Genomic DNA, 13,252 nt, shown 5'->3' on the forward strand with positions numbered 1-13,252 from the left:
CAATTTCTAATATGAACAAGTGATTTAACAGTTTCAATCTGGTGTCATATGACGATATCTATCAATTCTACAAAATTTTTTAGATGAATAAGGACTAGTAAAAATTTAGCTTTAACAAAAATTTTAGGTGAATTCGTACACTGGTTAGTCTTAAGTAACACTTCCCTGACCATTTCATATATATATACCACAAGTTGGTCAATATTGATACTTATAATGCTTACAATAGATAATAGCTCACAATATCTCAAATTTGACGTTAATATGCTCACTAGTATAAAACACTTGTGAGCATATTAACGTCAAACAAGTTGGTCAAAATTTGCTTGATTTATTTAAAATCGTTAAAATGACCCTACACTTTTAACTATGACCTATTAAATATGATAGTTTTTTGGAAAGAAGGTAGAATTACTACCAACCTTTACCTTGATTTCCAGATTAATAAAGTATCTTTTAAAAAACTCAAAGTCTTTTAATAAACTCTACTTAGCTAACCTGCCCTTAAGGTCAACAAGTCTCGGTATAACCTACAAGAATTTATTTTAAAATATAAAAGTTAATTTAAAGACAAATTTTTACCCAAAACGAATAAAAACTTTAACTGTTTTTAGTGAAGTAATCGAGTCTTTTTATAAAGACTTGATTATTTGAATACATTAAATGTCTACCAAATAAAAATCTTCCAAAATATTATATTTATTAAGATTTTTATCATAATATTAACATTTATGTAAAGTTTAAGTCGAACTTGAGTCAAGTTCGACTTAAACTTTACATTGTAACTAATAGTGGCAGAGTATTTTTGGAGGGTAAAAAACCCATACTCTGCCGCTATTGGTTACAATGTAAAGTTCAAGTCGAACTTGACTCAAGTTCGCTTCTTGCATTCCACACTAAATGATGGTATCACTCAAACAGTAATCTGATCATAGCTCTAAATTTTTTAATTTATATTAACACTAAAAGTAGATAAAAAATAACAACAGCAAGAATAATAATAATTTTTTATTAATACTATTCAGTTTCTTCATTAAGCACAAAAACGCCAAAACTTGCAGATAACCGAAATGATCAAGATTGCAATAAAATTCTGGTATTTTTAACTTAAAATATTATAGCTGAAACTATCTTCTATAAATTCAGATGAGAAGTGCTTTAATTTAAACAATGTTCTTTAAAGTTCAGCCACAGTAAAACCACAATTAAATTTTATTTTAAGCTATAATATCGGCTTCATACTCTCCGCAATTTTATCAGCTTCATACTCTCCGCAATTTTAAAAAGAAACTTTTCTTAACAACAAAAAAGTTTTAATTTTTTTTTAATTAGTCGCGTAGTACATAGCAATGATTTTTTTAAATAAAAGCCAAAAGGTATAGGACCAAGGGTTTTTAGACACATTGGAAAAAACTACTCGGTGTTTTTAACATCAATGATTATTTTAGGTCTCTTTCACTTGAGGGGGTAAAATTTTATTTTTGTTAATTATTACATTGCAGTTTTACTAAACTATTGCATTGCATTTTTTTTTCCAATTTTCTACTTTATTTCTGTTATTCATTTTTTAAATATTTTAGATTTTTGATAGAAATTTGTTTCTGATTTTCACAACAGTTTAGTCGGGTTAATCAAAAAAAGCTTATCTTTGCATAACACTTTTTTTAATATGATGTAACTCGATTAAAAACTTAACTTGCGTCACGCGTTTTTTTTTCTTATTTATTTTCATTCACCTTCCCAAGCCCCTTGAAGAAGGGCTAGAAAAACCGGACATTCGTTCAGGTTTTTGTTAAACTCGGATTCAGATTTTAACAAACCGGACCGGAATATCCAGTCTGCTCACCTCTTTCATGAAGGTACCAACAGACGTGATGACTACTTCAGTTGTGGTTAGAACTCTTTCTCAGTTTTATAACTCAGAAACACGAACCTTGACAATCAAAGTCGTTTCGCGGAAAAATAAGTTGAGCGCAGTACTTCCATGGATGTGGTGGGGATCAAACGTGGTAGCCACATTTTATTTATAGGGTGATGGAGATGTGGGCTATATATGGTTATGATACTTATAATAGATATGTGGTGTAACTATTATAGCTGTATGTGGCTGCCAAAAAGCGGTTAAATGCCATGAACACAAATGGCCAATAGTTACGTCATCCCATAAACAGAGTGTGGTTATCATTTAATGATTCATGTGGTCCACATCAAATTTTCTTGCCGGGAAGTTAAGCAAGTAGTTTATCAAATATGTAAACAAGTTTGTGATTGCTAAACTATGTTAAACTCCAAATGTATTAACCAAATTCTGAACAACTATTAGAGAACAGGAATAAGATGATCATATTAAAACACTGATATAAGTCCGCTAGTATCATAAGCGTGCTTTCCCAGTGGGCACGCGTTGTCCGGAGGAAGTGCGCTTTACGTCTCAAAGACGTCCAGGCGTCCGTAAGACGTCCTACGGACGTCCCCCGTGCGACGCATTTCTGCTGGGTTAGAAGCTCTAGAAAGAATACTTAAAGACTTGCAAGAATATTTTCTTATTTGTATATATAAGTTTTTATTCTTCACCTTGTATTTTTCAGAAACAATATTTTATTGTAAATTTACTAAAGGCACGTCGGCTTTAAATGTTATTAAATGTTATTGTAAATTATGTTATTGAGTTTTATTCTTCACGTATTTTTCAGAAAAAATATTTTATTGTAAATTTACTAAAGCCATGTGGGCTTTAAATGCTATTGTAAAGGGGCTCTATAAAAAGATTGTGGTGACACCAGTCATCCGTATCTTCTTTGAGCCCCTGTCTGTTTTATATATATTCTTTGTGTAACGTAAAAGTTTCATTGTAATTTTATTATTTTATTTTTATATAAACAGCGAAGAAAAAAAAAAAAAAAAAAAAAAAAAAACTTAGAATCTCAAGTTACAAGTTTTTTTAACAAGGTGTTGTAAGCGAAGAAAAAGCTCTAACAGATTCTGAAACTGGATTCTGAAACAGATTTTGAAATTGGATATTCTTTTACAACTTTTGCATTATTACACATTATAATTATTAAGTAAAAAAAAATCTTTAAGAAATCCTTCAACTGGAATCAACATATTCTATTTAAATTTTTTCAATGTTATACTGTTCGTGAAAAAACCAAAAGCAAAAGTGTTCCTAAATAATATGTAAATATAAAGAATATTTTTTTGATTTAACTTTTTTGCCATAATCCATAAAAGAAATCAAAAGTGTTGTAAACCAGTGCATCACCTGCTGTAAGCTTAAACCTTGATTTTACAAACCATTAGTACCCACAAATAAAGTATGGGGCAGTACCCACAAATCTAAACTAGAACTACTTTACTTACGTCAAAAACACGCTTCAAGACTAGTATACAACAAAAACAAATTTACTCATGCTCAACCCTTACTGGAAAAAATGAACGTACTAAATATATTTCAAATAAATATTTTTCAAAATATACTTTTCATGTTTAAATATTAACTAAGTCTAGTTCCAGAACATTTTACATTGATATATATTTTTATTTACTTCGTATATTTCGAACTTTATATTTATGATTTATATTTGTATATCTTTACCGCCAATCTGTGATTTGTAGTATATTTGTGAAACTTGTAAATACTATGTAGTTGTAGAATAAAATGTATAAAAAAAATAAAAAATAGAAATAAAAAAGAAGCCGAACTAATAGAAGCTAAATCGCAGTATGCGCACATTAAATTTCCATGCGGAATAGAATCTACTGTATCTATAAAAGATATAGCACCAATAGAAGATAGTAATACCTACCCATTCAGATAATGAAAATACTGATACAAATAATATCAATCACTCAGAGTATACTTCATGACTAGACAAATCTCTAGTTACAGGCAGAGATACCTTACTTGATCCGGAATCGGAAACTTTAACGCAATTGAATATGCAATCTAGCTATCTTCCTAAACGATCGCAATAAACTGGATAGCGCCCTATAGGTACGATTAAAGGAAAAATTTCATAGTTACTTATAATTATACTTTGTATATATATGTCCCTTAGGGAATTACGATTAGTTAATATTAAAATTTTGCTATTGTATAATTTACATATGATACAGAAAACCTTAGATATTAAGATTTATTATTTCAATAAGATTTATTCAATTACATAATTTGGAAAGTTGAGAGTGATGTATATTTGAATTTTACAAATTCAAAACCGAAAAAAATTGTTTTTGACATTTGCCGACTAAAAGTTTCAAATCGCTAACTAAAGGTTCCAATTTGTCAACTAAAGGTCCGAAATTGCCGACCGACTAATATTTTAACAAACTTTTTTTTTCGGGGGTTGATACACTCCCTTTACCAAATAACTTCTTTCGGTCCGGAATTTATACGCTTTATTCAAGTGAGTTAAAATTGCATCATTGCAAAGTAATTTTTTAAAATAAGTTCCGAATCCCGAGAGTTCCAAGTTTTTGTATTTAAGTAGAAAGTTTCATGTTTATACGTTAAATAAATTCTATGCTAGGCCGTCTCTAGGGGAAAAACGTAGCAATGAATAACCCCTTACGAAAAATTATTCAAAAATTATTTTGCCAATTTGGACGTGTCGTCGGCAAGAACCCTTAGTCGGCAGTCAGCAAATGTCATCCTTCAAGGACCTCATTTTGTTGCTAGTTGGTAAAAAAACAGATTCTTTGTCCCCCCTCCTTTAAGATTTCTTTAAGACGGCCCTGAAACTACTTCCACAGTTCAAGCACACATTTGTAAGTTTATATTTTTACATTATTGGGTTAACCTGCAATTATTTGAATAAACAACTTTTATTTTAAAAGTTTATCGTAAAAAGGTTGTTTTTACTTGCTAATAATGAACAAAGAAAATAAAGAAAACAATCAAGAAAACAAAAGAAAACAAACAAAAAAATAAACAAACAAAAAAAAGGAAATCAAGTTTTTTTAGAAAAAAAAAACACAAAATAAAGAAGTCAAATATATAAAAAAAGAAAAAAATTTATTTATTTAATATACAATTTTTATTTAATACAAAACTATTTGTTACCAAGGAAACTTCATTTGATGTTGTGTATGTGTGTGTTTTTAACATTATTACTGTTGTGGGAAGGTGTTGTACCTAAATGTGTGGTATGCTAAATTATATATAATTTAACTTAAAAATATTATTTAAAACTAATATTTTTATAATTATATAATTACAGAAATATGTTTACTATTTGAGATACAATATTATTATTTTACACTATTATTTTGGTTAAATGTTCCACATTTTTCAATTTATAAATAGGTGTCTTTAAGTTGAGAAAAACTTCCAGTTGAAATAATAGGTTCTTTCTTTTTTGATGAAAAGTTTTCTTGAAAGCTTTTTACTTTTTTAGATGAACTTACAGAATGTATTGTTGCTGTAGAAAATATATTTATTTGACCTGATGAGCCAACTTCAATTGCGTTTTTGGAAACATAATCAGGTTCATTGCAATCGTTAAGTTCTATCTTATCAACTCCGATTTTCTCTTCGTCAATAGACATTCTTACACCGATTGTTCTTTTAACTATCCAAAACTAAAAACAAAAACATAGAAATATTTTCTCTAATCAAGATATGCCAATAAGTTGTACCTCGCATTTTTTGTGTTTTTAAAGTTTGTTCTATAAAGTGTTCAAAACAGTGTAATCTTTGATTTGGCAAAAAGATTTTTAGTGATTCAAAAGCATATTGAAAATAAAAAGTATTCAAAAGGATCTTAAAGAAATAATAGTTTTGATGTATAATGCTCAAAGTTTGATCGAAATTTGGCTAAAACATTCTTTTTTCAAACTTTGTATATGTTCTCCTGTAAAAATATGTTTTAGTAAGATACCACCTATTGCGATATGACTACCAAATTACAAAACTTAATATTTTTTTAAAATGCATTAAATAAGTCATTAGCAACAAAAAAAAATTTTTTTTTTGGCTCTAATTTTTTTTTGGGGGGAGGGGGCTCCTTTACTTGTTTGCGCCCGAGGGCAAAAGGCACTTTGGCTCCCGTCTAGTAACGCTACTGTATCTTTAACACGCACAGTAGTGTTGTTCAGGACAAAGTGTCAAACCTTTGTAACTTTTTCCATTATACTATCAATGCTTCGTCTAAAAAGAATTTTTACAAATTTGCGGTTTGTGGTTCCGATGTCCATTAGCCTTTGAACATGTAACTCAATTTTTAAGCAATTTGCATTTACCGTTTTTTTAGAATCACAACAATCAAAAATCATTAAAAAAAAATTTTTTAACATGTTTCAAGAAACTTTAAGTAATATATAAAAATTATACATACAAATTTAAAAGAATCAAAAATTTAAAAAATATGAAAGAATTTTATTTAAAACGCTTCTGCTCTCAAAAATGTTGTTTAACTTACAGATATTGCATTTAATCCACCGGACCATATCGTTATCACAAGTATTGCAACAATGTTATATGCTAAAAGCCTACCACTCCCTTTTCTGAATACTCCGCCATTGATTGAATTGTCGCCTGGTCCCATGTCTGCAAAAAAACCGGTTGCAATCATGGCCCAGAACCCGGCAGCATAATGAACTCCAAATGCTCCAACGGGGTCATCAATTTTCATTAGTTCAACTAATTTAATTGCTATAATAATACAGCCTACTTTAAAAAGAGACTTCTTTACTTCGGGTATAAATTTAAATAATAATAATTTTTTTATGATTACACAGTTATGTACAATAATAAAAAAACTTTAAATATAATAATATAATAAAATGACAATGTTATATTTAAATTTATCGTGTCATGCATGTGTTTTACAAAAAACACGTCTTTCACTGCATTTTTTTTTTCTCCATTTGTTTTACTCAAAACATGTTTTTCACTACATATTTAACGCATATAATTTTTAGCAGTTGGCAGCGCCTGAAAAATAAATTTTTAATTTTTCCAAGCGTTACAATTAGTGATTGGAAACTTAGTTTTTAAAAAAACAAATAACCGGTTTCATAATCTAAAGAACAGGTTTTATTAATTTAAAATAACATTTTATATAATAACTTTTATATCTATTAATATTGGTCAAGAACTTTTGAAATTTATACCCTTAATTTGTTGATTTTATATCATATTTTTCCTTTTGCTTGGCAATTTGGTTTTACGAAGGCGAAAGATTTTTGCATTCCCCATACCTTATACTTTTGATTACTTGTAATATATTGTACTTGCCTGTAAGAAATTTTCTAAAACTCTTGTTACATATAGAAAGATAAAAACATTTTAAATGAAATAATGTGAAAAACCAAATTTAGAATTTATTCCGAATATACAATCACAAGCTCCAAAAAATAGTGAATAAAATGAATAGACTTTGCTACAAACTGTGGATATGCTACTACTATACGTATACTATACAACCACATACATCATGTAGCGTTAATATTGCTAGTTTAATAAATGAAGTATATTCATATCATACAGATAAATACCAAGAAACTTAGCGTTTATAATGTTAGTTTATTAACCCTAACTGATGGGGGGTGACTGAAGGGGACTGACATGTAATGTTTGTTGCCATTTTTATATTCAGAAATAATAGAAAAAGCTGAAAAAAATATATATAATAAGAAAACAAAAGAAATATATAAAATATAAACAAAAATATATATATAACAAGAAAATATGAGCATACGAATGTGTATTTTTGCTGAAGATGCTATAGAAAATATTCTTTATTTCGTTGAGAATTCTGATGATGAATTGTCTTGTTTGCGAAGGAATCTGAATAATATTAACTTTAGTTTTTTGTCATTTTGCAAGTTCTTATATTTGATTGTTATACTTTTATTTTATTTTTTGATGGAATTTTTCAGAATATGTTTTACAACAATCTTAGCAAATTATTTAAAAGTTTTTTGTATTCTTTAGTTTATTTAGCTTATGAGAACAATATTTGCATATAACATAAGCACACGTTTTATTTTTAGCAGTTAGAGCGGTCTAGAAGTTACCTGCTAATTTTCTGTCAAATTGTTCAAAACTTCTAAAGGCTTATCTAGCCATGTGACTTATCTAAATAAATGGCTAAATATGATTTAATTTAGGTTACTTGTTTCCAAGCTTCAAAAACTTTTGAAAATAAGCGGATTTGGTTTAAAATATATAATATCCAAAATCCAATAAAAATATTTTTTCTGAACTGAGCTGAAAAACTGTCAAAGCAGAATTTGTTGATCCTACTAGCTACTTGATATTACAATAAAAAATTTTGAAAATGACATCATGCTGAAAGTATGAGAAACAGTGTTGGTTAACATAAAGATATAAACACAAAGAAAGTAGAAGATCGTTTAAAATAACTTAAAAAAATCAAATTGTAAAGATTGAAAAGAAGCGAGTAAAATTCAAGAATTCAGCAGTTAATTTTAGGTAAAGGTACTATACGTTATAAAATAAAACTTCATACACATTTTTTTTTTTAGTTTTGTTTTATTTTCATTCTATTTTTTATTATTTTTTTACTTCCTTTTTTTAGAAACATATAATAAACTACTTCTGACAACAGGTGAAACAATGATGATGAAAACAGAAAAAAACTCACTCTAACTCTGAATGGAATTGAAATTATGGTTATCGTGATAAAAGATTAAATTTAAAAAAGCGAGGTAAAAATGTTTAAAAACCATAAAGTTCAATTATTAAGAATTCTGATCCATAAAATTAACCACTGCGCCAAGGCTGCACTTCAATGCCCTCGACAGTTTAATATTGACTATATGTAGCTATACCTAATTTTGTTTTTAAAGCTGGAGGTGTACCCTTGAAAATGCTCTACTGTCTAGATTACAGCTTCACCAAAAAAGATTTAAGTAAATTGAACATGAAGGAGGCTTTTAGAAAAATGAAAACATGAATTATCTGAAGGAAAAGTCTTATTATTGATTTTATTTGACAGTAAGCTTGTAGATCTGCCCTGTCAATCTTGTAATCCCGTGAAAGAATTGCCACTACCGTATCAGATAATACAAAAAAAAAAAGGAAAGAAGAAACGAGAGATAAGGAAAAGTACTTGTTAAATATTGCTCTAGAACTGAGAATATTAAACCAACTATTCGAGCGTGACGTTCAAGAAGATTTTTAAAACCAAAGGTTGTCTATACTAAATCTACTGTATACTCATCAGCATTTAATGTTTTCCATTCTGAGGCCTTTCATTGTTGTATGCATACTTTATATTTTGTCACCAATTTTTTGTTTTATAAGTTTTTTGTTTGGTGATACATTTGTTGTATATCTTTTATATTTGGTGATATATTTGTTGTATATCATGTTAGTAATTAAAAAATAATTTTTTTTAAATTATTGTAAGTACCAACTCGAATGGTAAGTATCAAAAATTATATCATATTTAATTATATTATTTATTTATATTAATTTAAACTATATATTTATATTAATAAACTTTCCAGCATTGACCAGCATTGAAAATATAAAATCTTAAAGAAGCTACACATCTCATTCGATCGGACTTCGTGTACGAGCAATTGCATTATGGCAAGATGGCCAAAGCCAAAGATCAACAGCTAAAACGCTATGTAACGAGTAATGCGGAAGTTATCGGACAAAATAAAAACGTCAATAACTTATTTATAAATAAAAAAACAAACTACTATTATATTTTTTTTAAATAAAGCATTTATCTTTTAATAAAAATATATTTTTTTTTATATGAAAAAACACCACCATCTACAATTGATCTCAATTTTGCTCTGACGCCTTTCATATGCGACTGTAAAAAGTTTAAATCAATTTCTTGTAGTTTTAGTTTAATGCGATCAATCAAAACTTGCTCTGTTGAAGCTTGCCAATCTCCCTCGTAAACCTTTTGTGCCAAATGTCCCCAAAAATTTTCAATTGGTTGTGCTTGAGGCACATTTGGGGGATTGGATTCTTTATCAACGTAATAGACATATTGGTCGATCCAATTTAGAGAATCTTTAGAAAAATGAGAACTTGCTAAATCTGGCCAAAATAAATAGTTAAAGTCTCCATGACACTTGTGAATAAATGGAAGAAGTCGTTTTTCTAAACATTCATTAATATAGATTGATGAATTGATCGCTACAGCCTTGGAAGTGCGAAACAATGGCTCGGACATACCACGGTCAGATATGGCTATCCACATTTTTTAATTTTTTTGGAAATTTCTCTTTTCCTATAAAACGGCTAATTAATTAAGTTAATTCGGCTTTCTTTTCTCTAGTCCAGGATGTCGGACGATTAGGGTGCTTTCTATCAGAAAACGATCGAACAGATTCAAGTCTTTTTAGGTTATCATATATTGTACTTCGAGCAAATCCTTCCTTTTCAAAATGACTTACGATTTTTTTTTTATATTAGGTTTATTTACAAAAAACATTTTTAGTCGCTTTCGAAAAGATTCTCGTTCAGCTGCATTTAACCTCATTTTAAATAATTGTGTTTCAAATAATAAAGTTTATATTTCATAGAACGTTTATGCCTACGCATAAAACCACAAAAACTAATTATTATGCTCAAATAATGAAATTAGGATTTGTCCGATAACTTTCGCATCACCCTTTATATTGCCTGCAACCGTTCAATCCATTGAGGAAAAGTTTACAAAAAGTTGGAAACCTTGAAAATCAACCTGTAGGAGAACGCAAACGAAAGACTACGGCGAGTCAAATCGATCTTTGATCAAAAGATTCGAAATCAATCCAAGATCTTTAACAACAGCATCAGCAAAAGAGTTGGAGGAGAGTTTTGGATTGTCTCTCACACCGCAAATAATTAGAAATTGCTTGCATGAAGCGAATTTACATGGACGAACACCACGCAACAGGCCGTATATAAGCCCAATCAATAGAAAGAAGCGGCTCGAATGGGCAAAAAAGTACGTGGATAAGCCAAAAGAGTTCTGGGACTCAGTCATTTGGTCTGTCGAGTCGAAATTCAATTTATTTGGCTTTGATGGAGCTGTAAAGATATGGAGAAAGCCAGGAGAAGAGCTTCAATTGAAGTGTTTGAATCCCACAGTTAAACACGGTGGCGGTAATATTATGGTCTGGGGACGTATGGCAGCGAGCGGAGTCGGGAAATTGGCGTTTATTAATCAGAGAATGGATCAATATTTATATAAATCAGTTCTGCAAGATAATTTAAGTTTATCTGCAGAAATTGTCGGGTTGAAAGATAATTTTATTATTCAACACGACAATGATCCTATGCATACGGCTCGTTCGGTCGTCAAATATTTAAAAGTTTCAGGGTTCAAAATGCTCGAATGGGTTGCTCAATCACCAGACTTAAACCCAATCGAGCATCTTTGGGATCACGTCGAGAAAAAATTAAAAGATCGGCGAATTTCGAAGAAAGCCGATCTGAAAAACTTAATTTCGAGTTTTTGGTCGAAAATCGGGTCAGATATTACCAGAAACTTGGTAATTCATTAAACGTTGTTTAGCCATCATTCAATCAAATGGTGAACCTACGCGTTATTAATTTTATATTAATTTTCTTTATTTTTAATCTAATTTAATTTTTTAAATTGATTAAAAATAAAGATATATATGCATGTTTAATTTTTTTGCCTTGGTTTTTTGATTTTTTATTTCTTTTGTAATTTTTCGTAACTTATATTATTATTTTGTAATTTTTTAGTTCCTTTTTCGATAAATTCATATATAAATTTTAATTATTTAATATAAAAATCATAAATTTTAACTTAATTTAGTTTAAATTCAGTTTTAAAAAGTTTTTACTATGGTGCATGATTAATTTTTTTGCTCACTGTATATATATACATATATATATATATATATACATATATATATATATATATATACATATATATATATATATATATATATATATATATATATATACATATATATATATATACATATATATATATATATATATATATATACATATATATATATATATATACATATATATATATACATATATATATACATATATATATATATACATATATATATATATACATATATATATATATATATATATATATATATATGTATATATATATATATATATATATATATATATATATATATATATATGTATATATATATATATATATATATATATATATATATATATATATATATATATATATATATATATATATATATATATATATATATATATATATATATATATATATATATATATATATGGGGGAAGAGGCTGAAGATATGGGGGAAGAGAGTGATATATATATGGGGGGAAGAGGGATATATATAAATGAGGGAAAGAGGGTGACACCTTTTTTCGTTCATTTAGTCGGCAAATCTGAAGCTTTTCGGCAATCAGTTGGTAAATATAGACCATTTAGACAAGTTAGTCGCTAAATTTAGACAGTCAGTCAACGAATGTCGATAAGGCAGTCAGAAAATATTGTAATGGCACCCCCCCCCCTACATAACACTTACTTGTGCCAGCCCTGTGTGTGTGCATAAGTATGTAGTTTTCTAACCAATATTTGAAAATTAAATATTATTAAAAGGTATTCTAACTCACTTCCGTTTGCAATAAGCCCACCACAAAAACCTATAAATAAACCTTCCCACGGTCTTATAACATCACTGCAAGCTGTGATAGAAACCACTCCAGCTAACAGACCTGATGAGAGTTCTGTAATGTCAATTATGTACTTCCTTTTTTTTCTTAATGATATTGAAAAAACAATTCCAGATATTCCACCAGCTATTGCGCCATTCATGGTTACTACAGCAACCCTGCTAGCCACCTTCCAACTACCTAAAAAACTTTAAAAAGTCAATACGAAATAATTACTTCAAGGTTAAACGTTTTGAAAATATTTAAAACCATGTCATGGTTGTTGTTGATATTTTTGTTGTTGTTGCTCTTGTTTTTGTTTATTTATATGTAGTTGTTGTTGTTACTTATGCTGTTGTTTTGACAGCTCAAAAAAGCCTAATTTTTAAAATAGAAACTAGCTTAAAAGAATTGGGTTTTCCCTGTAAATGACCATGAAGACTTCTTTGAGCACTTTAAAAATTAGGCAGAAAAGAATATTGGAATTTTTAAAATGAGTTCCTAAGTTAAAGCAAGTAAAAGTATTTAGAAATCAATAAATTTTATTTATGTTTTTATATATTTTTTTATTTATCTTTGTTTTATTGTTTTTATGGTATATTTTGTTTTAAAATTGGTATGGCACAACTTTTGTTT

At 28.5% G+C, this 13,252-nt stretch overlaps 1 protein-coding gene across 3 annotated transcripts in view; it reads right to left on the minus strand.

Annotated features, from left to right (window-relative positions):
* Positions 1-5,068: 5,068 nt before the first annotated feature.
* The window catches only part of LOC100213007 (putative ammonium transporter 3), a 37,356-nt gene continuing 29,172 nt past the window's right edge, over positions 5,069-13,252 (minus strand). For all 3 annotated transcript variants that reach the window (XM_065818913.1, XM_065818911.1, XM_065818912.1), the window contains exons 4-6: positions 12,578-12,813; positions 6,420-6,652; positions 5,069-5,580 (exon numbers count right to left, since the gene is read on the minus strand). In XM_065818913.1, the coding sequence (XP_065674985.1) occupies positions 5,296-5,580; positions 6,420-6,652; positions 12,578-12,813 (754 nt within the window). In that variant the 3' untranslated portion in view covers positions 5,069-5,295. The remainder of the gene's footprint in view (positions 5,581-6,419; positions 6,653-12,577; positions 12,814-13,252) is intronic.

This window comes from Hydra vulgaris, chromosome 15 (genome assembly GCF_038396675.1).
Source record: "Hydra vulgaris chromosome 15, alternate assembly HydraT2T_AEP".
NCBI classification, from domain to species: domain Eukaryota; kingdom Metazoa; phylum Cnidaria; class Hydrozoa; order Anthoathecata; family Hydridae; genus Hydra; species Hydra vulgaris.